Below are 27,174 nucleotides of genomic sequence, written 5' to 3'. Positions count from 1 at the left end.
TATTTGATGTCATGTTGACGTCTTGTGTCTGCTGGGTGTTTAAGGCAACTTTTGGTCGTCATACAGTAAACATCCATTATCCTTTCATCAGTGACATGCATCTAAACAGTCTTAATGCATGTAAAGATTTTAGACGTCTTCTTGGACACTTTTAATGCTTCCAAACAGTTTGCTGCATTTATAAATCGCACATGTCTTGAGGTTGTTCAATATGATGCGATTTACTTTTGATTGGTCAGGAATCGCAGAACGGATTTTTCTAATCTCCATAGGCAAGAAAGATAAAGTAGTGACTGCAGGTTGAAGAATAGTAGTGGAGTAAAAGTACCAATACAGCATTAAAAATGTACTCAAGGGAAAGTAAAAGTTCACATTTATAAAACTACTTAATAAATTACAATTCGTGAGAAAAACTACTCAATTACAATATTTGAGTATTTGTAATGAGTTACTTTACACCACTGGTGCTGGGTAAACACTTAAATATATATATCACCTCAGTTGATCACCCCTTATAATGCAATCTGGCTATCAACTGCTATATAAATATCTCTTTATAATTTTTTGTCAGGAGAAAAGTAAGACTTGAACCATCCTGAAGATGACTTGACACCCCATTACCTGACGTAAATAAGTAATTAAAAAAACGGCAGTTCTAAAAGTTCCAAAATGGAAATGTAAAGACACCTATTTATGGGTGTTATGCTTAGGCCAGACTGAATCTGCAGACATTTTTTGCTATTTCTGTTGAGAATTTTATAATTAAAAAAAAAAAATGCTGATTGTTGTGGAATTATTTTGGGAGTATCATAACTAAGAACTTAATATATGAATTAATAAAATAAAAAAATATATACATTTTTTACTTTTTATTTAATGTTTACAATGCAAATCTAATTAGATTTAACAGACTATATTTTTTCAGCACATTTCTAAACATAATTGTTTTAATAACTTATTTCTAATAACTGATTTATTTTATCTTTGTCATGATGACAGTAAATAATATTTGACTAGATATTTTTCAAGACACTTCTATACAGCTTAAAGTGACATTTAAAGGCTTAACTAGGTTATTTAGGTTAACTAGGCAGGTTAGGGTAATTAGGCAAGTTATTGTATAATTATGGTTTGATCTGTGGACTATTGGAAAAAAATAGCTTAAAGGGGCTATTGTTTCTGTTCTTTAAAATGTTGTTTAAAAAATTAAGAACGGCTTTTATTATAGCTGAAATTAAAACAGATACAACTTTCTCCATAAGTAAATATATTATCAGACATACTGTGTAAATTTCCTTGCTCTGTTTAACATAATTTGGGAAATATTTAAAAAAGAAAAAGTTGAAGGGGGGGCTAAAAATTCTGACTTCAACTGTATATATAGCAGAAAAGCTAAATATTGCAATGTCAGTTTTTTTTCTAAAGCCTAATAGACATTGTGTTGTTTAATACAAGACTCTGAGGAAAAGCAGTGCATTTTTTGTTTAATTTTTAAAAGACATTTGTAATAAACTAAAGTCACCACATTTCTTTATTATCTTCCTTTATTCTAGCCGAAAAAAAAAAACAAAACAAATAAGAGTTTCTCCTGAAGAAAAAATATTATAGGAAATACTGTGAAGGGTTTTTTGCTCTGTTAAACATCATTTGGGAAATATATTTGAAAAAGAAAAAAAAATCACAAAAGGGCGAATCAACTGTAGCTTCCTAAACATATTATCCAAAAAGTTACACAAGTCATCTTGTTAAATTGCATGCTTATCACAATTAATATTGCAGAAAAACAAAATATTGCAATGTCAGGTTTTCCGAAATTGTGCAACCCTAATAGACCGCGTTCAAGGTATACCGCGGGTTGGAAAAGTCAAGGATTTAAAAACGACATACCGTTCCTAAGGTACGAGTTAGATTTTTCATTGACATTTTTTTTTAGTTTTTAAGGACAACAGTATCTCCAGCAGAAAAGATCTCCAAATAAACTGTTTTAAAATGGTAAAAAAACAGTGTTTTTGAAACTAACGAAGACAGCAGAGGTCAATAATTAATTTCAGTTATTTAGCCTGACATGTTTACTGCTCCAAAATATTATAAATGTTTTCCAAGGGATGCATGATATATTGACGACCATATCGTTATCGGTCGATAAATGCTATTTATAAGACTATCAATATCGAACCGATGTCTAAATTAGCAGATAAATTACGTAATTGTACAGAACTGCCTGCCTCGCGCATGCGTGGGCGGAACGTGTTCAGACTTGTCCTGTGCACTATAATGGAGCTCTCCTTACATTGTTTATTCCTTAAAAGTCTGTCCTTTATTCATGTGGTATTGTTGTGCGTTAATTACTCAGTAAGATACCATGTTCCTTATTGTAGATATGTTTGATAGAGTGTCATTGTGTATTTTGCTTTAAATTGCCTCAGGAAAAAATGTTACATGTCTAAACATAACATCAGCGATGCACACATGCTAAACAACTTGTTGGATTGTTTGTAATCTAATATAGTTATAAAGTTCAGTTATCGATATCGGCCAAAAAATCCATATCAGTGCATCCCTTCCCAAATTAAAATAAAGCGTTCAATGGGAAAAAAAGTTTTAGTTTTTTACCCTGAAATTTAAAAAGAATCAATTTTAGAGAAGTAGTCACAATACCGTTAAACCGTGATATTTTTATCCAAGGTTATCATAACATCAGAATCTTCTTCCGGCCCATGTTTACATTGTGTTTGTAATAAAATACTCTACATGGGGAGAAAAAGCAGCGCATTTCTTGTTTTAATTCATGACAGAATTTGTGATGTACCCAAGTCACCATGTTTATTTATTTAGCATTTATCCTTTATATTTCCCATGAAAGTCCTATTGGGATTAACAAAAATCAGGGAGTCGACCCCAAATAAATCTGACTTTCTCATTGTTATTAATCTGACTTAAAAATTCTGTTCCTGGTCAAAAGCAGCTACAGTGTTTCTTTTTAAAAGGCAGATCTTGTCCAATCAGAAGCATTTGTTTTGACTCTCCCGACAGCCATCGGCAGCATGAATGAACGTTTGCTGCTATTGGTGCATGTGCAATGCGGTCAGGTGTGTTTGCTCTCTCATATAGCCTGTGTTTCCACTGCCTTGAACGCTCAGCGCTTATTACTGAGAGACAACTCACACCAGTTTATCTCAGAGCAAACATTTACTCTGATTGGAGGTATAAACTGAAGACCGTTTCGGGACTACGCTCAGAAAATAATCATATGCAGTAAATATCGATGTGCGCATCACATGCACCATCAATTTTTTGCACACCGGCTGTTTGTGTTTTCTTTTCCATCAGAGGAGGAATGTTTCTGCTCCAGTTAACTGAAACGTATATTCTGACCCCCACAATGGGCCGACCTTAGTCAGGACAAACGAGCACAGCATAGTTCCTCGCTTTCTTTTTTCTCGAGTTATTCATATGACTCACTCTGCTGCAATCCAGTATTCACACAATAGTCCTTCAGTATGTTATTGAGTGCAAACGCTCCTGCTGTAACTCTTTTAGGAGTGTAAATGCGGGAAAGTGTGATCTCCGAGGATGTGCGAGTCATCAAGCGGGAGTTATGGAGGGTGAGTTTGACTGATACTGAGCTGTCACGTCTGCTGTGTATTATACTTGGGTAAAGTAGATGTGTTCTGGGCTCCTTTAAGAAGCCTGCAGGCCATGTGTTGGTGCGAGAGTTCAGCATGGCTGTAACCGGGCGGGTGTGTGTGTTTTTGTAAACGGTTGCTACGGGCCCTGCAGTGAATCGGTTGCTCGCACATGCTTGATTCATTTCTCATAGTTTCTCTGTAAACTGTATAATGTAAAGAGAAATCTGCTTAGCATTTACATTCAGATGTTAACCAGACACTGTAAAATAAATGCTGGGTTCCACACTATCAATTTGTGTTGGGACAGCTTAACTTTATCTTTTTTTATCTTGCAAATTTAAGTGGAATGAACATAAAACAATTAAGTTGTCACAAAAAACCCTCAAGAATTTTGTTTTAGCTCATTTTAAATAAGTAGTTTGACAAACATGTATTATTTTGAGGATATATAGATATGGTTTATTAAATATATTATGCTATTTTTGATGATTATGAATGATTAATGCTGTTTTAACGTCATTTACTTCATTTATTTGTGTATTCTCTGTGTTTGTGTTGTGTTTGTATACAGTTTTTATTAACTGAGGCTACCAAAAGTTATTAATTTGTGAATTAAATATATATATATATTTTAAGTTTGTCTAATGATAAGGCTATTAAAAGTGTGTAACATAGACAGAGGGTGAAAATATTTAATACAATTAAACATGTAAAGTGACTTGAATTGAAGCAATACAAACTAACACAAGTGTACACATTAAATTGCATCCAGAAAGTATTCATAGCGCTTGATGTTTCATCTATTCTTTTCACAGATCATATATAGTTAATATTAAAACAGTTGTCAGGTGGTGAATGTTTTGTGGTTTAATATTCAAAGACACTTCATAGTTTTATCATTATTACAATAAACTTATGATTAATTTAATCTAAAATTCCCCCTTGTAAAAGTCTGCACAGGCCAGCTGGGGAGTAAAAAGCACCTCATTTTGCGTGGCTGTAGCCTTGAATGACTGATTAATTGATTGACGTTTGTTTGTTTGTTTGTTTGTTTGTTTGTTTGTTTGTTTGTTTGTTTGTTTGTTGGTTTAGCTCCACAAGCTCCTGACGGATCTCCCTGATGATATGCTGGATGACAGTGCTGACTGCTCCTCTCCAGAGCTCAACCACTCCACCTGCAGTCATCCAGAAGACAACAACAGGTACGAAAACACATTCGCGATTAATCTCATCCAAAATAAAAGATTATAAAAGATATATATATATATCTTTTATATATATATAGTTCTCAGCATAATTGAGTACACCCCATTTTGAAAAATATATTTTTATCATTTTTATTTTGCAAGTAATATTTTAGTCTATATTTTAGTATAGAAATTGACAGATAGCACAATTAAATTTAAGCAAAATAATGCAAAAATTAAAAAATTACAACCTACAAAATTTCTACAAAATTTTACTTTTTTGCTTCTCTTGATTTTTTTTTCTTCTCTTTTTAAAATTTGTATTTATAATTTTTCTATAACATATACATTTGGGTGGACTAGTTTTTGGACCGTTATCATAAGGTATTTTGTTAGATTAGCTTCAGATTTGGCTTCAGTACTAACAAATCTAATGTATATGCACACATATTAAATTGTATTGCTTCTTATTAAAAATATGAATTTAAAAGAGACATTTGTGAGGGGTGTACTTATATATGCTGAGCACTGTGTGTATAAATATAAATGCAGAAATGTACAGTATATTTGTGAGAAAACGCTTATTAATAATTCTAATTAAATATATATTAAAGGCAAATAAATCTAAAAATATGTGAATTTGTTTTTATTTATATACACACAATATTTATACACAGCGAGTATACAAGTATACATACGAATACAAGCTTTTATTTTGAATGTGATTAATCCCTTGAAGACTGACCTGAAGTACATGTTTTAAAACAGTCATAAATGTGCTTGTCTTTCAGACCACAACAGGCCTGGAATGTGCCGCAGTGGGAGCATTCAAGACCTTCCCATGAGGAAGTAAGTTTATTAGTTTCAGATATAACAAAAAACAGCCTGTTTAATTAAATCATTAGTCCCGTTTTCATTAAAAGTTACAAATTTACTTAGAAAATATTGCATAAAGAGTTTTTCAATAATTAACCGATTCTATCCCATGTGTTTCTGAGAGCAAATTGCCTTTTTCTGAGAAACAAATGTTACATTTCTATATATATATATATATATATATATATATATATATATATATATATATATATATATATATATATATATATATATATATATATATATATATATATATATATATATATATACACACACATATTGATATAAAATTATATATATATATATATATATATATGCGTTATGGATGCGACATTTGCAGTAAAAACTCAAAACATAAATTCGCATAGAAAGTATATGTTAACATTATATTGAAACTTTTGTTTATATTTTCCTGAACAACTGACCACAAAGTTAAGAGACCAGCAAAATATCAATCTGTAAACATGTTTTGCACTTTAAATGAGGAAAATAAACATGCGTTATGGATGTGACAAAAAAAGTCTGCGGGATTACAGTACACAACATACATTGTAGAAATTCTGTGAACTAAAATGCACAACCCAAAAGAAACAATAATAATCAAAAGAATAAGAGTTAACTCGCTATAGAGCAAAAATGATTGATTTTATTGAATTTAATATTTTCTCGTTTATGAGGAAAAAAGTGTCATTTTGGATGTGACATTTCTCCGTTATGGATGTGACAGATGTAAAATTGCCACTTGTGTGACTTTGGTAAATCAAAGAGAATGAAAACATTGACAGATGCATTTTTGAGTATTTCTAAAGTACTGTAAAATACTTGCTTACACAAAAAACCCAGAAACAGATTCCGTATTTTGGTGAAAACTTAATTTTGTCATGGCAAGGTTGACATTTGCACAGAATTGTGTATATATGTGTGTGTTTGTGTGTGTGTGTGTGTACTATTTTGTGCCAGATTTCTTTTACATGCATCTTAAAATTAAACAAAAAAAAAAGTATATAGGCAGCTCACACAATAACAAATGCTGTTGTGTTATCGTGTGTTCAGGATGTTTAGAAACACAGACTCTTGAGTCTTCTTGATTGTAGACTTTGATATTTCTGAAAAGCTCTCACAATATTGAAGGTTTGTTTATTGCACTTAATTTACTTAATAATTGTGTTTAAATTGTGCCGGAGTTTAATCATGTTGTTGTATAAAACCATTAATCCACCACCGTTAAGCATATTAAGTAATAGATGAAAATAATTGTTTTAAAAAATGGTGTTCCTAAATATACTTGGGCGGCCGTTAATATACCTGGGCGGCCCTGTGTGGTAAAGTCTGTGTGGGAAGCACTGAAGTACTGCTTTAACTCTTTGCATGCCCACTTGGGAAGTTCCGGATTCTCGTTTTGTATGAAATAACAGGCACAGAACTCTGCTCTTGTTTCAGTCAGCTTTTGTCTATTTGATGTGTTCAAGCACAGCCAGCATGAGGCGACGACACAGTTGTGTTTCATTGGTGCTAGTTGTTTGCCATCAGCTTGGTGTGTTCCAGCCCTTACAAGATATCCCAAGATGTGCATAGAAACATATCTACTGAAAGAATTAAAATGGGCTTATAGGCTGATGCATTTAAAACAGCATTCACTCGTGTTTTTCTTGCTCTTACTCATTTGTCTTGCATGCGCTTGCAGCACTATGAGGAGTACGCTGAAGGCTCTTATCATGAGGACTACAGCTATAGGAGTCACACGTCTCAGGCAAACACTCACCCTCATCACCTCCAGCCCGGGACAGAGAATGCACCCTCAGCCTGGGACCCACATAATGACCAGAGCTACCAGTACCACAGTGGAGACTACGCACACTCATCTGCAGGGACGGATGGGTCTCACGCCAATGACTTCTCCACTGAAGAGCAGAGCTCATTCCCCCATAATGCTCTTCAGCATCAGCCAGGCTATCATGAAGAAGAGGCCCAGGGTCATGGAGAGCAGATCAGCATCACAAACCACATTCAGGTGAACGTCTGGAGATGATCCTGACTTTTTTTTTATTTGAAATGTGTGTCTGTTTAATAATTTGGCACCTTTTTTTTTTTTTTTTTTTTTTGAAGGTTTTTAATAATGGAGCAGCTGTGAACAAACCAACTGACCACTTTAAGGCCACTTACCAGCCACATCAACCTTCAAACCAGCCCAAGATGTTCAATCCTCAAGTGAACAATCAGAATGGCCGCTTTGATCAGCTTCAGAGGGACTTCCTGGACTCGACACAGAGTATGATACCTTTATGTTGCTCTGTTCAAAATTTAAAATAGGGTAGATTATTATTATTATTATTATTATTATTATTATTATTATTTGATTACTCTCAGTGTGTGTGTGTGTGTGTTCGTGCTTAAAAAAAGATTTAAGCAGAAAACCAATAATATTTTCCTGTAAAACTTATTTAATAATAATAATATATAATAATAATAATTATTATTATTATTATTGTTATTATTTTCACTACTATTTATTACTATAATTGTTTTATTATTAATGTTGTTATTCGTATTATTATTTTATTTAAAAAAATCACTATTCTTTATTAATATAATTATTGTTTTATTATTACTATTATTTTTTATTCATTTATTTTAATTATTATTTATTATTTGAATTATTGCTTTATTATTAATGTCGTTGTTGTTATTATTATTATTATTATTAGTATAATTTTTCTAAAAATGTTTCACTATTATTTGTTAATATAATTATTGTTTTATTATTATTATTATAATTTTTATTATTATTATTATTATTCTAATACTAAAATGCTTTGATGTTCAAATAAATTGTGAAAAACCATGGGCACCAAGGCTGCATTTTGAATAAACTTTACAACTTTACAATAAGGACTCAATAGTTAAAGGTGCTGTATGTAAGTTTTCTAACCTTTTAAAGTATACAAATACCATAATATGTTAGCAGAGAAGAATCATGCTCAGTGAACATTCTAAGTCAAATATTCTGCTTTGAAAATGTGCTTTACGTGCCGGAACGTCTTTCTTTGTTTTGGTTATTTTAACCCACCCACTGCCACTTTAGCCAATTATATTTCAGCACCCCGGGTTGCCTTGGTGGACAACCGCATACTTCATTCAGTCATGAAGGCTCTCAAAGCAGGAGTCCGCAACCGAAAATGCGACCTCCGGTGGACAGTAGCTTACTCCGAAATGAGACACAGATTCAGAGTTCCCCATGAGGTTATTATTAGCAAATTATATCAACATTACGAACATAAACATTAGGTGAGCAGGTTACATTGCTACCTCGTGTCCTAACAACACGCTACGTGACAAGATTTGCAGTAATAAGCAATTTGGCTGTTTGCAGCAGACGAAACACAACCGAAATTTAAATACAGTCATTCAGAAGCACAGAATAGTGCAGTGGTAAGGTTTATAATCTAATTAATACATATTAAACCTATTTAACATTATCAAATGTACATGCTGAATTCCTATGTTGATTTTGAGTCACAGTTCTAAACTTCAAACGGTTTATTTTGTTTTCAAGATCTGAGGAGATCTACTGCTGCGTTCAGTAGTATGGCAATAAATGTCATGTAAAATGGCATTAAAACGCGCATCATTAGCATTTAACAATGAATAAAGCACATGAGGTGTACCAAAGGTGAGCATTGTCAGCTTATCCTTTTGTTCACCAAGTAATTTCTAATATAATTTCAGGTGTTGGTTAGGATAAAAACTTCTTTCAGTATGGAAAATATTTCCTCTATCGTGTGTCGTTGCTTTTATTTTAAATGCTGTTTAAATCAACGTTAAATCAGCATTTAGGCTCGATAGTCAGGCACACTCACGCCAATCTGGCAACCTGTGCTTGCTTTGATTTGTCAGAGGAGGAGCCGAGTGAAAATGTGTTTTGATCCACGAGTGCAATACCTAGTTCAACCACTGGGTGTCAAACTTACACACTGCACCGTTAATGTATTTACTAACATGAACTAAGAATGAAATTGCTTGTACAGCATTTAATAATTGTAAGTAATGTTAATTTCAGCATTTACTAATGCATTATTAAAATCCAAAACTAATAATAATAATTCCTTACATTATATAGTGCTTTTCTAGTGCTTTACACATTGAGGGGAATCTCCTCATTTACCACTAGTGTGCAGCATCCACCTGGATGATGCGAAGGCAGCCATATTGTGCCAGATCGCACACCACACGCAAGCTGATTGGTGCAGAGTAGACAGAGTGATAAAGCCAATTATGATATGGGGATGATTAGGGGGCCATGATGGATGGAGGATAGTGAGCAAATTTGGCCAGGATGCCAGGGTGAAACCCCTACTCTTTTTCAAAGGGATTTTTAACGACCACCAAGAGTCAGGACATAGGTTTAACATTCAATTCAATTCAGCTTTATTTGTATAGCGCTTTTACAATGTAGATTGTGTCAAAGCAGCTTCACATAAATGGTCATAGTAACTGGAACAGTGTGGTTCAGGTTTTAGTGTTTCAGTTCAGTTCAGTTTAGCTCAGTTCAGTGTGATTTAATCATTACTGAGAGTTCAAACACTGAAGAGCAAATTCATCGATGCGTAGCTCTACCAATCCTGAACAATGCGAGGCAGTGGCGACAGCGGAGAGGGAAAAAAAACTTCACCTGATGGGAGTGAAGAAAAAAAACCTTGAGGGAACCAGACTCAGTTGGGCACGACCATTTTAATTTCTCCGCTGGCCAAAAGTCTTGTGCAGAGCTTCATTCGCCGTGGTTTAGGCTGGAAGATGGCCTCAGCGAAGACTCGTCTGTCCCTGGAGCGTCGCTGGAATCAGACTCATGATCTCAACTCCCTACGACCATCAGCGCAGCAGCAGCTCAGGATATGGCCTGGTCCCGCATATGGAATCCTTGGGATCATCACGTCGCTGGTCTTGGATCCAATTAGTGACTCCGCATAATCTGAGGACCTCGGGATGAGTATCCCCAGGTGAAAAATAGAGAATAAAGAGAATAATTAGCGTAGCTGCTGTTCATCGTGTAACATCTCATCCGAAATACGGCTCTCACTGAGCAGTATAGAGTCCCCTTCACTATACTGGGGCGTTAGAACTCACACAGACTGCAGGCTGAGCGCCCCCTGCTGACCCCAAAATTGTGCTTGTTAACATTAGCTTATGTACTGAATTGACTGCTTTTATTAATAATATAAATAAGCACTATAAATTAGTTGTTCGTGTACTTGAAAGTGAAGCTCTTGAGATGCTTGAAAGCGTCACATCCTTTATTTTCCTTAAAGAAAGTCTTTCATAGAGAAACTAGGAAGTTCTGGAAGTTTGAAAGTCATTGCAAGCTGTTCAGACGCTGGTGATAAAATGCTGCTTATTGCTTAAATGCTCTTACTTGTCCTCTTGAATGATGTTTGAGGAGACTGAAGCGTGTTGTGTGAATGTCGTTCAGATACAGCAGATGGTCAGCAGCTGGCGCAGCTACAGATTTTAAAGCAAGCTCAATCCAGACAGATCGACGAGCTGGAGCAGAAACTGGAGGACTGCCGGAGGAGGATGAGATATGTGGAGCATCAGTTCGCCATCGTCAAAGGTCAGATTAACCACTTTAACAAGGATTTAAACTAACTTTAACCAGTTGCATTAAAAATCTGTGTGAAAAACGGTTACAAATGTATTATATTTAGTTGTTTTAAATATTTTTTGTCCCATTTTATGTTAATGGGTCATAACTTTTCATAATATTTTCAAGATAAAAATAGTTGAATGGTACATTACTTCAATGTTTTTTTACTATTTTATTACTTAATATATGTTGTTAATTATTTTTTTTCATCAACTACAGCTAAATCAAATGCAAATAATATATTTAATATTACATATTCATATTTGAATGTCTTTACATGAAATCTGTAAGGACATACAATATAAAAATTGGCATTATTAATATAAAAACAATGAAAATCATTTTTACCACATGACTTCATAAAGCAATCCTAATGCATGGAGATCTGCATCAGTGTTCCTCTGAAAAATATGCGTTTTACTTGAATAAATATTCAGTTTTAGGTAATAATTATTTATGTTTTATTTGTTTAGGCACATGTCTCTTTGTATTTATTATTTCACTGTTATGTTCAAATACTGTATAATGTTATACATATACATACAGGCACACATACATACACGTATATATGTGCATATATAAATAAATTATGTTTTATGTAATATAAAAGACATAACATATATGACAAAACATACAGTAAAAAAATGCTAATTGACATAACATTGGTATATAAATTGGTATATAAATTCACAAAATATTAATATATATATATATATATATATATATATATATATATATATATATATATATATATATATAAATAAGTTTAAATGTATTATTTAGTATTTATTCATCCAAAAGAGTATTTTTGCATGTCATCAAAAATGAGTTTTGCTAGAAAAAGAGAAATCTGGCAGTTGTTTTTTTTTTTTTTTGTACATTTATCACTTTTATTAGTTTTTTTTTTGTATGTTCTTACACTGCAGGGGTGTTTATTTTACTCTTTTGGTGGCTATAGAGTGAAATTTGGGTAGTCTTTTCACACCATTTTTCATACTTTAAACTATTTATCCTTTTGAACTTTTTCTCTACACCACTTTGGACTGTGATTTATTTTATACTTGTGTTGTTATATTTGCTTATTGTCGGTTTTCAATTTGTTAGCACAACAGTTAATCAACTAAATTCAGCACTAGGTTAAAACAATAAAAAGATGATGAATGAAACAAAAAAAGGGTTTTTCTGAATGTCCTAAATTTGGTGTGTGTGTACTGTTTGAGCACAAAAATTTGTCACTTTTTCTCCAGATGAGAAAGACGGGCTGGCAGTTTCTCTGAAGGAGTCCAGCACACTGGTGGAAGAGGCGAAAGAAAGAGAAGCTCAGCTGCAGGCCAGAATCAGAGCTCTGGAGAAACAGATTCAGTCTCTCACAGACAGAGAGCAAGAGGTACAAGCTCATGACTTCCTCATGCACAACATCAATCACAAAAGTACAGTCATGAGGTTGAGGTAGGCCTGCCTGCACAATACGTTTAAGAATTATCGTTATCGCAGTAAAAGTAAATGCAATATCTATATCACAGGGAAGTTCAGTAAATTACATTTATTTTACTTTTACATGCCAAGCATTTGTGTGCTGCATGCATAAACTGTAAGCTGACTCAACTAAAAATGTAAAATGCACAGCTTTTTTGAGTTGAATAAACTTTTAACTCAAGTACTGCACTTGACTCGATTTAGGTTGAGACAACTTAAAAAGCTCTATAGCAGGCGTGTCCAAACTTGGTCCTGGAAGGCTGATGTCCTGCAAATTATAGCTCCAGCTTGCCTCAACACACCTGCAAGGATGCTTCTAGAAAGCCTACTAAGAGCTCGATTGGCTAGCCCAGGTGTGTCTTATTGGGGTTGGACCTAAACTTTGCTGGACACCGGCCCTCCAGGATCAGCTTTGGGCGCCCTTGCTCTATAGCAAGTTGCCTTACAAGTTTAGGTTGCGTAAATTTTTTCTTTATTTCTTTATTTATTATTTTATGTATTTTTTACAGTGTATGTTGTTTATACAAATCTGACAAGTCAGATGGGGCCTTTACTACCTTTATCCCTGCCTCTCCAGTCGTTACAGTTAGGTGAACCTATGGCTGATGCCTGATGACAGGAGACAACAGCCATTTCCATCGAGGTTTTCATTCATTCGTGGTGTTTTCAAGTCTAAATGTTTTTTTTAATTTGGATTTAATTAACTCAGAAAAATAAGTTTTTTTTAAATTGCTGTTAATTGCATTAGCATTTCGCATGTTAAATATAGTTATCGCAACACTCAACAACAATATCGCATATTTTCCCTTTATTGTGCAGCTGTAGTTTGAGGCTTCCTAAAATACAGAAGAGTGTGTGGTAAAAACACTGTAATATCTCTTCAAGTGCTGGGTTCCACACAATTGATTTGTCTTAGGACAACATGAAGGAATTAAGTTAACTTATTAATGATTACAAATGTAAGTGGATTGAACAATTAAGTTCCTCAAAAACGAGTGCAGTAGGGGAAAAATAAATGTGTGTGTCCACAGATAGTGAAGCAGCAGCGTGTGGCTGAGGCAGCGATGGACAGCATGAAGCTGCAGATGGTGGAGTTGTGCCGCTCGGACACACTCACTCGAGCACGAGAGCAGCACGACAGAGACACGGCCGCCATCCGGGAGCAGTATGAAGCTCGACTGCTCACCCTGCAGCAGAAACTGGATTCCCAGTCGGAGAGTCTAGACAAGCAGGTCAGGGACATTGATCCTGAGTGCCGATTAACCCAATGAGGCCCTAATATTCTTGCAAAGTTCATTTTTTAGCTTGGAGGTACAAAAAAAGCTAAAAAAATAAAGTTTGCTACACTGTTAGTAAACATTCCAACCAGTAGTGGGTTTAATTAGTTTTAAAGTGACTACTTGCTGTAGTTCAATTACTTTTTCGCTGAAACTGTTTATTTAATTAAGTTTTTTTAGACAATTAATTACAGTTACTTATAATGTACTTGCCTTAAAAGGGAAATGAAGCACTCGGTCAAGTTTACATTATTTTGTACATCGAGTTGTACTTTATGAATATATATTAAACAAACTCGATTAATGTAAGCATTTAGCAGAAAACGGCATGTTTTACTGTAGATTATAGACCTATGGCGACGTCATCTTGGAATATCGCTGTGTCTGACGTCACAGGGTTGGTTCTGTTCCCTCAGCTGAACAGAGACAGTGGAAGTAATGGACTGAACACTGAGACTACAAAGCCCAATTTAACCCAATGCGTTAAGTTGTGGACGTGGAGCTCCTGCTAATACAAGCATCAGATGTGTCTAATATAAAAATTAGTGGTGGGCCATTATCGGCGTTAACATGCTACGTTAACGCAAGACTCTTATCAGGCGATTAAAAAAAATATCGCTGTTAATCTCAAAGTTGGGTTGGGAGCTGGTTCTATTCTACGCAAGCCATAATGACCTTCACCTTGATATTTTAGTGCGGATGTATACCTGGCCGAATTGTATTGTAGGTGGCGAGAACGAGTATTCGAACCTGTGTGTATTCCTACTGTGAAATTACCACATCAAATGTGACGTGCTAACATGGATGCAGTTCACTAGAGTGAATCTGATAAATGTTAGCACCACATCTAACTATCAGGCACCTGTAGAGTTTATGCGTTCGAGTAAAACATATACAAATAAAATGGAGCGGGTGCGTTTTAAAATGAATGACAGTGAATGAAAGTCAAACCGGTGAGCCGTCTGACAAAACAGTGCCCTTCTGAATCAAATCAGCAGGATGCCCTTCTGGATCTTATTTCGAAGACAAACTGACTACGCTTACATGGACATTAGTAATCTAGTTATTTGCCTTTATAGACAAAAATATAATTAAAGTGTTTACGTGAAGTGCTGTCATGTAAGAGTTTCCTGTAATTTGTGAAAGTGACTTTAACTGCAGTTCGGCAGTTTCACATTCACTCATGAACATTTAATTTATGCCCCTGTGACAAACTGGGCTATTAGACCAAATAAGGAGTAAGGACTGGTGAGAGAAATTTAATAACGCACACCAAATGGAAAGAAAAAAACTTCCGCATTTTGGTGTGTGAGTGTGTGTGTGTGTGTGTGTGGTTTACTGACAGCTGCGTGTGGATCTTGTCTGAAAATATGTTGAAAAGTCCTCCATGATGGTAATAGTTTGATTGCGGTGTTTACTTCAATAATGCCACTAATATCTGCATACTCCACATGTCTTAATTCCATTTCTGTTTAGTTCAGGTATGTCTTTAGTCGAAAAATCACAGTTTGGAGCTTATGTAGGCCTACAGTTCAACATTCATGCTTAACTGAATAAACAGTTAGTAAACACAAGCACATCTTATTGAACATCATTTATTTTCATCACCAATTATCACAGTTGAACAGTTTCTCAAGCAGTTTGTGATGCATTTTGGAAACAGGAGATGAGCCCCTGGTCTAATGCGCCACCTTGCTTGAGAAACCCGTTCTCAAAGACTTACTTTTAGTCATTATTTGGGTGGCACACATATTCTGAATGCCTTCGGCAGAATTCAAATGAGCCATTTTAATCTAAATTAATCTTGATTAGTTCCAAGATTACAGTGAGATTAATCTAAATTTAACAAATAATCTATGCCCACCTATAATATAAGTATGTATTTATTCTATTTATCTTTTTTCCTCTTTAAATTACTGATCATTTGATGCGTTTTGCTTCACTCTCTGTATTACACAGCCCGACTGCCTGCCTGGGTCTCAATCCCAACTAGTTTGGCTAATTGTGTCAAACATACTCCAAACTTTTTTTGGCTGATTTTGTTCTACATCAGTTCGATCTTTAGTATTGACTTCATTCATCATTTATGAGTGGATACCGCCAATATTTTTGGCTGGACACTTTCAGTCTCATTCACTTCCATTGATCTTTAGACATAAAAAAGCTTGTTATGTTACTTCATCTTGCAAACGGATATTTTCATTGGTGTATTATTCTTATTTTTATGTGTAGTCATGAACACGCTTGTTTGTAGAGCAAGTTTGACTGTTTTCTGCCATTTATTCATCGCAGTTATTTCTCCCATGGGCAGTCAGAATTTTATAAGCAATTGTAAAACAAGCCTGTAGTATATTGGTGCTGTGTGTGTTGAAGAGGGCAGCACAGGCCTGTGGATTTACCATATGTGTGTGTGTGTGTGTGTGTGTCTCAGGCTGAGGCAGGTCAGCGGCTGCTGGATCAGGTCCGTCAGCTGGAGCGTCAGAGGGAAGAGGATCAGATGGACAGAGCCTCGGTCATCAACACCCTCACGCACCGCCTGGAGGAGAGCCAGCAGCAGTGTGCCAAACTGCTCCACACTGGTACGTGGCATCCGCAAACTTCTGTTTATGTTTACTGCTGCTGGAGCCTCATGGGTAATCAGTGAAGTGGTCCAGAAGTCTTTCCCTGGAGTAGTTCAGCTAAACTACTGTACAGTGACTGAAGCAACAAATGAGAATCTGGGGGAGGGGGGTTTCCAGTCATTTAACTTATTGGATGGTCTGCTTTTTTTTATTTTTCTTTAGATCGTCTTATGAATTTCATTAAATACTGGGCAAATCTGTGTTTATTTGGAATCTTTTAAATCTCCATTTTTTTTAAACAAAGTGATATTAATAATGGTGATAATTATGGCTGCACAATATATCCTGTGAGCATCGATATTGCAATGTGTGCGTCTGCAATAATCACATCTCAGGATATGCAATTTTGAGTTGGCATTATAGTTCTCCAAAAACCACAGGTAAGACCCACAAGGTTTGTGGAGACGCTGCAGAATTGAATCATAATAGAGTAAGAGTTTTTCATCTGCATGTGTTTTTAAGGCCTGTGACTTTGTGAGCATTTTAAGAGAGTTTAAAACATTTTCATTCATTCATTCATTCATTCATTCATTCATTTTCTTGTCGGCTTAGTCCCTTTATTAATCCAGGGTCGCCACAGCGGAATGAACCCAGCGCAACCCATCTCTGGGAAACATCCACACACACATTTACGCACACACTCATACATTACAGACAATTTAGCCTACCAGCGACTCAGTCACCTTCTTGCTGTGAGGCGACAGCACTACCTACTGCGCCACTGCTTCGCCCCTTATAAAACATTTTAGTAGTGCATAAAGAAGTCTAATATAGATTAATTTTGTACAATTATTTATATGATGAAGACTATGCAGTGTTGTTTTACATTCGAATATTCAATACCGCTTGACTCTCTTCAGAAAACCAAAATTTCACTTTATTAATTGCTCCGCTATGTTTATGACTGTAGTTTCATTCATTCATTCATTTACTTGTCGGCTTAATCCCTTTATTAATCATAAATTACATGAAAATACATTTATATTTCACTCCCCTACAAAATAATCTGAATCAATCTAAAGTAATGACTTTGCAAATAGAGCTATTTAATTCATCTGTTGAAATTGTATTTATATCTTAATATGTATCGCAGAGAAATTTTCCAATATTATGCTGCATTCGTGATAATACTGTATGTATATGTTCATTTAATTTTTAAATTATAATATAAATATAATATAGAAATTAGTGCTGGCCCAAAACTCACCTCGATTAATCACATCCAAAATAAAAGCTTGATTTGACATAATTTAAGAGTGTACACTGTATGTTTATTATGTGTATATAATCGCACCCACGCACACATGCATGCATATATTTGAGAAAATGTTTAAATATATAATATAAATTTATATGATACAAATTATATATACATTTAAATATCTATGTAACAAGATTGTTTTTGTAAAGTTTTGTTTCTATCACATATACATAATAAGTAAATATAATGCACACATATATTATTTCAAAACAAACTTTTATTTTGGATGCGATTAGTCTTTGTCCAGCACTAATAAAAATAAAGTAACTAAGAATTTATTTGTAGTTATTTAACTTATGTTCCCCTTAAAAATGAACATTTGAAAATAATTTTTAAAATAATCAAGTGTTAAATTTAGTTTAAATCTTATAGTTCATAGAATTATAATGGAAAAAAAATTATAATAAACTGTTGTTTTCATTTATTTACATTTGTTTTTACTTTTGTTACCCATAAATATTATCTTTGAGCTATTTTGTTAGTTTTTAATAGAATGTTATTTTTAAATTAATTTTATAATAATGTATATTTTAATAAAGAAATAAAAAAATCTAATTGTTTAAGTTTTTATATATTGTATATGTTATTACTATAAAATTATCTTCTTTCATTAAGCACATTAGTATCTATTAGGCTTATTTTTTATATTGTAAAGAAATTATTGTTAAAATTAAGATTTTATTTGATCTAAAAAATTAATAAAATTTGTTGTTTCTATGTTCCCCCTCAACTTGTTGTAATTATTGCTTAAAATAAAATAAATTAACATTTTGTTACATTTTCTAATAGATATCATAGTTGTTTTTTTTTCTTGTACATTTTTTTTGAATGATCCATATTCACTTCATTTGTACCCCATCATTTTCCCCAGCAGTCAGTTTACATAACACAGTTACATAATGCAGATTCACAGCATCTTTTGTTTTAAAAGTCATCATGTTCTCAGTGTCTCCTGTAATGAATGCATTGAGGAAGATCAGCCCTCCCCTGCGCCTGTTACATCTTTCTCAAAGCTTCCTTTATTCCCTCAGGCTCTGTGCAGGAGATGAGCCAGTTACAGATGAAGCTCCAGCAGGTCCAGTCCGCTCGCACCATCAGTGAAGACATCAGCAAAGCCCTGCAGGTCAGCCAGTCAACCGCTCTCTGACAGGGTCATTAAAGGGATAGATCAAACAAAAATCAAAATGTCCTGTCAATTTTCTCACCCAGAGGTAGGCATTGGGCGATAACCAGTTTCAAGGTTTACTGCGGTTTGGAAAAGTCAAGGGTTTAAAATCCCTGAAATGTTTTGTTTTACTGTTACTATGTTTTTTTTTACAACTACTTTATTTAGTTTTTTCAGGGCCAAAGTATCTCCAGCAGAAAATCTACTATTAATCTCACGATTCAGCAAACATCTGACACACGAATCGCTTATCCACCAACATGCAAGCATGCTATAGACCTTAACAGTGCAGTGGCTTACTTTATATCCAAAATAGAAGAAAGATATCCAAAGATGACTTTTCAAGTTGTAAAGAAATCACTGTTTTTAAACTGATGAAGACAGCAGAAATATATTGTGTTCATTGGGGTGGAAAGTTAACCAAACATTTAAAAAATAACTTATTTTAGAGCAGTAATCACAATACTGTGATATTTTTTTTATCCAAGGTTATCTACCCAAAGGTCATCCAAGATAATGGTGACTTTTATTTTTCCTTCAGTAGAACATTAACCTCTTAATGCCCAAGATGTTTTTTTTACATGCATTTTTTTATTTCTCTTTGGTGTTTGAGCTTATTGGAACCTAAATACAATAGAAATCTAAGTGTCATCTGTTGATATGATGTACTTTTAGAGAAAAATGATGCCCGTATATGTGGACTCGTGGTCTGAATTTACATAAATTGCTTTTTCCTAACTGTTTTTAATGCATTAATAAAACGCACATATTTTTCAACATGTTTTGACTATCAGAGAGTAAAAACAAAATTTCTTTTTTCCCATTTTGGACGGTTAAAAATAGTGTTCGGGACATTTCATATGCTGCAAAACAGTTGCAGGATGACATTGTATGTTTGTAACAAAATATAAAACATTCAAAGTGTTTTAGAAAGCCACTTAAAAGCTAAAATGTGCTGTCCATGTTTGTGATTTATAAAATGGCAGTGAATGGTTGACAGGTTTTTAGATGGAAAAATAAACGCATTAATGAGTTCAAATCAACAGCCGTGGCACATTGAGGTCTCATGAAGTGCTGAAGATGACTAGAGCTTGCACTTTTTGGACTTTCCCAGAATATAGTAGGGTTATCAAGCTGTACTGCAAACGCCCTTGCATTTTTGATACTGTTAGCAAGACGTTGTATTCTGTTATTATGGAAACAAAGATTTCCTCCGAGTTTTGACAACTGGTTGCGAGATGCAATGAGCTTCATCCACTTGGAAAAAATTAGGTTTACACTAAATGACAATACTAGGGCTTTTTTCTGAAACATGGGACCCATTTAGAATTTTTTTTCTGAGCATGTCACATGATTAGGTACTTTATAAATACCCGAGGACTCGTAATCTTTATTAAAAATCTTTAATATTTAATCGTAATCTTTATTAAAAAAGACTTTTTTAATAATTTTGGGTTATTTATTTACATTTTTTTTTATAATTTATTCATTTTATTTGCTTAACTGTTTTTATTTATTTTATTATTATTTTGTTATTATCCTGAGTAATTTTTTCTTCTTCTTCTTTCTTTAAATGATAAATGTAATTCCAACTTGTGTATAATATTTAAATAATATTTGTTTAAATTTCTCTGCAAAAATACAAGTTATATCTGAAAAGTTTAATAAATAAATAAATAAATAAAAAAAGATGATGACTAGAGCATGCTTGAACAGGATTTCAGGTGCTGCAGTTTGTTGATGAATATTGGTGATTGTGTCATCAGCTCTCGTATTTGAGTCTATCAAAAGCCACAAGACTACAATCAGACTGCCATGGCACATGATCATGCACTTGAACTGTTTGACCAGGCTGTGGATTAAACCTAATATATTATAAATAATGTTAAGAGTCTCACACGTACCAATCATTTCGCTTCACGAGACATCAGTGTGATCAGGAGCCATAGCTATTGATTTAGACATCTTGGATGACCTGTGGGTGTAAAAATAAACAGGGCGTTTTCATTTTTTGTCGAAAATGGAAATTTTATTATATGGAAATGTTTAGCTTGTGTGTTTCTTCTGTAACAGGATGAACTGAGCGAACTGAAAGAGCAGATCAATCTGTATGAGTCGGCCATTAAATGCGGAGCCCTGGAGTCTAACGGAGACTGGGAGAACCAGCTGTCTGAGTCCTACATGGATCTGGGGATCAAGAAGTCCAAGTGGAGAAATGGACGAATCCACAGGTATCGCACTGAAGTGATGCGAATGATTCATTCGGGAAAATTCCATCATCATTTACTCGTGATTCACTTATCACAAGCCTGTTTGTAATGTTTGTGCGAGTAATTAAAAATGCTCCAATTATTGTTAAAATCTAACATACACCTGGGAAACTTTAGAGCGTACTGACACTACGTACAGTTGCCTTGAACCAGGACAAAACACGCTTGTCCCCCCTCCTCTCTTCCCTGACGGCCCACACTCAACATTACATTCGGGACTGGGCACGCTTGCGTCATCGATGATGCGCTGTTTAGTATGCACGCTCGCTCAGAACAGTTGAGATTGTTTCAGTTGAAATAGTCAAAGTCAAAGTCATCCATGCCTGAGCCCAATTCAGAGCACTCACACTTCTTAAATGATCCGGGAAACGGGCCTGAGCGCGGTTCAGATAGCATAGTGTGAGTCTTAAGTAGGGGTGTGAATCTTATGGGAATCATCCAATTTCAATTCTAGAAGTCACGATTCCATTCATAATGATTCTTGACCTACATTTTTTTTCCTATTTAGCTATACAAATACATCTTTCCAACTTTACATTTTAACCACAATTACCATTTCTATGATTTTGTATATGATTTGAGTTTTTTTTTATCACAGTACTGCCATCTTAAATGATTTCATCTTGTAACAAAGTTATATTCAGCTTGAACGAGCTCTGAATTTTACACAAACTTCAGATTACAAGAGCAATTATAAAGAACAAATTATTCCAAAAAAGAGAGCATTATTTTTTTTGGCAAGGAAATGTATTAAACGCAAGAAATATTTATATAGAAATTGTGTTAGAATATTATAATGAAACTGCTTGGAGTCACAGAGAACTAGCTTTAAAATATTATGGTTCACAGTGCTTCATTTACTGCAGCACTTTCACTTTCGTTCACAGTTTCTTCATCTTTGTCCAAATGATGCTAATTCAGCAGCATACTTGCATGCGCCCGTCAACGCTTATTTTTCTGTTTGTAGCTCACGCCCGCGCAAGCTCGCATCATCACAACCTGATTTGAATACAGAAACTTTTGAGCATCGATTGTGAATTTCAATTCATCGATTAATCAAAATAATAACTGTAGTAATAATAATAATAAAAAGAAAGAAATAATAAAAAAGAATTAAGAAACTTAATCAAACATTTAATCCTTTTTAATGCTACTTTTTTTAAAGGTTCACGAAACACCAAAACACATTTTTTGAGCTGTTGACAGTCATATATGTGTCCCAAACTGCTAAAAACACCGTTAGGACACATATTTCACTAAAAAGTGAAAATTGGTTGTTTTTGCGTTATTTCGTAAAAATTCGTACTTCCGATTTGAAACAAATTTTTGAAGCTGCATCATGGTCATGAGATCTTAGCGTGTATTCCAGCTTGTAGACTGGACGTCTGTACCTGGGAGTGCCTTATTACGTCTCTGAGTGTGTTGCATTAATGCATGAGTAAGGCTTGGTTCAAACCAATCAGCGTGCTCTATTGTGCAACTTCATTAATATGCTTGAGAGTTACAGTGTTCAGACAACAGAGAGACGCCGCATTGTGTTGCTAAGCGGGAGAATAAGAATTGTTTGGAGATACGGGTCAGTAGTGTTGCTTTTATAATTTGCTGCAGTGAAGGTTTTGTTTTTATTTTCCCGCTATGAGAGTGCAGCTAGACCCACGTGTGGATTACAGTGCACGCGACGCGCCATAGAAATACGTGTCTAAGGAACGTTGTTTACCCGAGAGCTTTTGTCATCTGGAAATGGTGAAATCTGGATTTGCTGCTTGTCCCCTTTTAATAAAGACGCGGATCCAGTTTGTGTTGATTGTCCTGTCTCTACAGATTTGGTAAGTTAGCGACTAGTGGTCTTTGTTTGTTTATTCAGAGGCAAAGTTAGTTCATATGGTCAGCAGAACTCTTTCAGTGTTTAAAGACGGACCATAGTCAAATGATTTTTAAGTTAAATCATGGACTGATAAGTTTATTATGGACTGAAAAATCTGCTGTAAATGCTGCTCTCCCGAGTGTAAACATGCAAGCGCCACAATCAAGCTTACCGTTGTGGAGGATTTTCACCGACAGGAATGACACACACGGCTTTCTGATGCTACCTACCAAGTGCATCTAAGTTATAGAGAAATGCGGAGGTTTTTTTTCTCTCATTCGCTGTGCGGTAACAAACATTGCATGAAAAATACACACTTCCAGCAATTCCTCAAATTAAGTATCTCGTTTGTCACGAGGGGCTTGAAAGAAATTGCTGAATGAAAGAGCCAAACTGCAGTTAAAGATTGTTTTGCCTCTGTGAAAATCAAATCCAAATTGACACTCCCATTTTTATGCAAATCTTTACGGACCATGCCTTTTTTTTCCTACTCCCCCCCCCCAAACAGAGCTGGACATGGCCACTTTCATGACCTTTACCAAAGTAGAGGTGTGAAAAAACCCTGCTGAAATAGATGTGTTTCATGGCCCTTTAAAGACTTAAAACGATGCATAATCAAAGCTAAAAAAAACAAACAATCAAAATGAAATAATTAGTCAATAATTAAAAAAATATCAACATCTGAAATTAAAATACTCTCCTCTTCTGTTTTTGGTAACTGTGGTAAAGTCAGGATATTTTTAGGACACCCCTTGAGTGCCTGGCCTGACGTCATTTTAATTAATTCAGTTTTTTCCCTGTGATATCAAAGCATGGTCAATTTAATGTGCTAACTACACTAACTATAACTGGTGTGTTCCAGCACACCTCATATTTCAGACTCGAACTTGAAGGAGGACGTGGTGCGCGAGCTGAAGAATGAGCTGCAGCGATGCTTGAGTCACTTGAAGAGCAAACGGCTGAAGATCTCCGAGCTGCAGGAGGAACTGAGACGCTCACAAAGCAGAATTGAGACACTGGAGACACGCATACAGCAGGCTGACAGGACCATACGGGACTCTCAGGTCAGACTGCTGACGCTGGGCCTGTGTGTCTGTGTGTTTGATCTGCTGCTGTAGATGCTGGACTCACATGTTCTGTGTTTGCTGCAGGTGAGGGAGAGCAGTTTGGAGAAACAGCTGGAGGAGTCTCAAGTCACAGCTGGCCCTCAGGAAGAACTCAGCAGACTGCAGGAGAGACTGGAGGTCTGGATACATTTGAGAAATAAAAAATTAAATGCATTTATGTGCATTTATGTCCCCGTAAACTATAACATATTTTATTATTCTTATAAGAAATGGAAAACTAAATACAGGAAAACAAAAATTTCCAAACATTTGAAATACATATTTTTTAATAGGTCTTTTTAATCAACATTAATTAGAAAAAAAGAATTAAGGAAACAAAACAAACATTTGATATGTTGTACTTCTTTTTATTGAATGAAACAACATGCAATCAGTATTGAATAAGAAAATTGTCCATAATTAATTATATTAACCTGTACAATAAGTTTAGGGAAGCAATGCCATAACGTAGATAAAATGTATAAAATAACCCTAACTGCTTAAACTAATTGAAATTAAGTTCAATATTTATTAATATTGTTGTTGTTGTTGTTGTTATTTTATTTATTTGACTAAGTTAAATTACTTATTATAATTAATATTTTATTCCATTTGACATTAGGTTGAATTTGTTTATTATTATTATTTTTATTTTAATTTAAATGTTAAATGTTTAATTACTTATTAATATTATTATTATTATTGTTATTTTATTTAGTTGACAGTTAAATTACTTATTATTTTTATTTTTATTGTTATTATTATTATTAATATTATTATTATTTTATTTTAAAATTGTTAAATTACAAAATTGTATTTTATTATTATTATTATTATTACTATTTTTTAAATTGTTAAATCACAAATTTGTATTATTATTATTATATTTATTTTATTTATTTGACATTAAGTTAAGTTACATATTAATATTATTTATTATTATTATTATATTTATTTAAAATTAAGTCAAATTGCTTCTTATTAGTTTATTTATTTGACTAAGTTAAGTTACATACTATTATTATTATTATTAATATAATTTTTTTATTTGACATTAAATTAAGTTGCATATTATTAGTAGTATTTTATTGTTTTGACAGTTAAATTACTTTATTATTATTATTATTATTATTATTATTATTATTATATTTTGAAATGGTTAAATTACAAATTTTTATTATTATTATTTTATTGTTATATTTATTTGAAATTAAGTTAAATTACTTATTATTATTATTATCATTTTATTTATTTGACATTAAGTTAAGTTACATATTATTATTATTATCATTATTATTATTATTATTATTATTATTATTATTATTGTTATTATTATATTCCTTTGACATTAGATTAATTTACATATTATTATTGTTATTATTACTATTTTTTTAATTGTTAAATTACAAATTTGTATTATTATATATTTTTATTTATTTGACATTAAGTTAAGTTACATATTATTATTATTATTATTATTATTATACCATTGTTTTATTTATTTTACTAATTAAAATTAATAATAATTATTATTATTATTATTAATTTATTTAAATATATATTTATTACCAAAACAAAGTTATAAAGAACATACAGAAGCTAATTAAACAATACGTTTGTAGATTAACCTATACCAAAAGAATAATGCAAGATGATAGTAAATTGATCCGCTCTGGTCTTTTGTTTCAAAAGTCGGTGTTGGGTGACCAGCCATCATCATCATTATCTGTATTATGAACTGCAGGTTCTGGAGAAGAGGAATCAGGAGCTGAAGCAAAGTGAAGACAAACTAAAAGCAGTGAACTCTGAACTCTGCACCAAGATGAGGGAGATGATCCAGGAGCTGGACCAGGAGAAACAGGAGGCAGCAGAGAGGTCACAAACTTCGTAATGCTGATAGAGCACGACTAATATAGTGATGCTTCCTCTGTGGCTGCTCAACTTCTGTGTGTGTTTGTGTGTGTCTGCGCTTGTGTGTGTTGTTTGTTCGTGCGTGTGTCTGTATTTGTGTGCGTGTGTGTGCAGGAATGAGAGGACTCAGCAGCAGTTCAGAGATGATGTGGTGAACGGTGTCCGTGAGCAGCTCACACAGGAACACACAGCTCACATCCAGCAGCTCAGCAGCCAACATCAACAACAAATCCAACAGCTCCAGTACTGCACCTTCACACACATACGCTCACCTTCAATATACACTCATAATCAACATGCACACATGCTCACCTTCAATATATATACTCATAACAAACACGCACATGGCCACTTCAAAATACAGTCCATAATTATTTCCTATTTAATCTTTTAAAGTGTATTTGAGGACTATTCAGATTTCTGTATCAGTGGTCATTCATTAGCAGCAAGTATCAGTATTTTTAAACATGAACATTGTCATGTTAATCTTTCCTACGGGGCGTCGCGGTGGCACAGTGGGTAGCACAATCGTCTCACAGCAAGAAGGTTGCTGGTTCGAGCCCCAGCTGGATCAGTTGGCATTTCTGTGTGGAGTTTGCATGTTCTCCCCCTGTTCGCGTGGGTTTCCTCCGGTTCCCCCCCTCAGTCCAAACGCATGCACTATAGATGAATTGGATAAGTTAAATTGGCTGTAGTGTATGTGTGTGAATGAGTGTGTGTGGGTGTTTTCCAGTGTTGGGTTGTAGCTGGAAGAGCATCCGCTACGAAAAACATATGCTAGATAAGTTGGCTGTTGATTCCGCTGAGGCGACCCCTGATTAAAAAAGAGACTAAGCCGAAAAGGAAATGAATGAATGAAACTTTCCTAAGACATTGAAAATTCTATGACTGTT

At 34.1% G+C, this 27,174-nt stretch overlaps 1 protein-coding gene across 3 annotated transcripts in view; it reads left to right on the top strand.

The window, feature by feature from the left end:
* Positions 1-3,132: 3,132 nt before the first annotated feature.
* cep152 (centrosomal protein 152) overlaps positions 3,133-27,174 on the top strand; it is a 42,801-nt gene continuing 18,759 nt past the window's right edge. For all 3 annotated transcript variants that reach the window (XM_073943309.1, XM_073943308.1, XM_073943306.1), the window contains exons 1-15: positions 3,133-3,605; positions 4,722-4,831; positions 5,608-5,665; positions 7,377-7,703; positions 7,799-7,961; positions 11,157-11,297; positions 12,578-12,717; positions 13,838-14,038; positions 16,515-16,662; positions 18,997-19,088; positions 21,204-21,361; positions 24,127-24,328; positions 24,416-24,508; positions 26,115-26,245; positions 26,396-26,524. In XM_073943309.1, coding sequence (XP_073799410.1) covers positions 3,549-3,605; positions 4,722-4,831; positions 5,608-5,665; positions 7,377-7,703; positions 7,799-7,961; positions 11,157-11,297; positions 12,578-12,717; positions 13,838-14,038; positions 16,515-16,662; positions 18,997-19,088; positions 21,204-21,361; positions 24,127-24,328; positions 24,416-24,508; positions 26,115-26,245; positions 26,396-26,524 — 2,150 coding nt within the window. In that variant the 5' untranslated portion in view covers positions 3,133-3,548. The remainder of the gene's footprint in view (positions 3,606-4,721; positions 4,832-5,607; positions 5,666-7,376; positions 7,704-7,798; positions 7,962-11,156; positions 11,298-12,577; positions 12,718-13,837; positions 14,039-16,514; positions 16,663-18,996; positions 19,089-21,203; positions 21,362-24,126; positions 24,329-24,415; positions 24,509-26,114; positions 26,246-26,395; positions 26,525-27,174) is intronic.

This window comes from Danio rerio, chromosome 25, assembly GCF_049306965.1.
Source record: "Danio rerio strain Tuebingen ecotype United States chromosome 25, GRCz12tu, whole genome shotgun sequence".
Taxonomy (NCBI): domain Eukaryota; kingdom Metazoa; phylum Chordata; class Actinopteri; order Cypriniformes; family Danionidae; genus Danio; species Danio rerio.
Note: the sequence above shows the minus strand (reverse complement) of the source record. Positions and strands in the feature narration are given on the sequence as shown.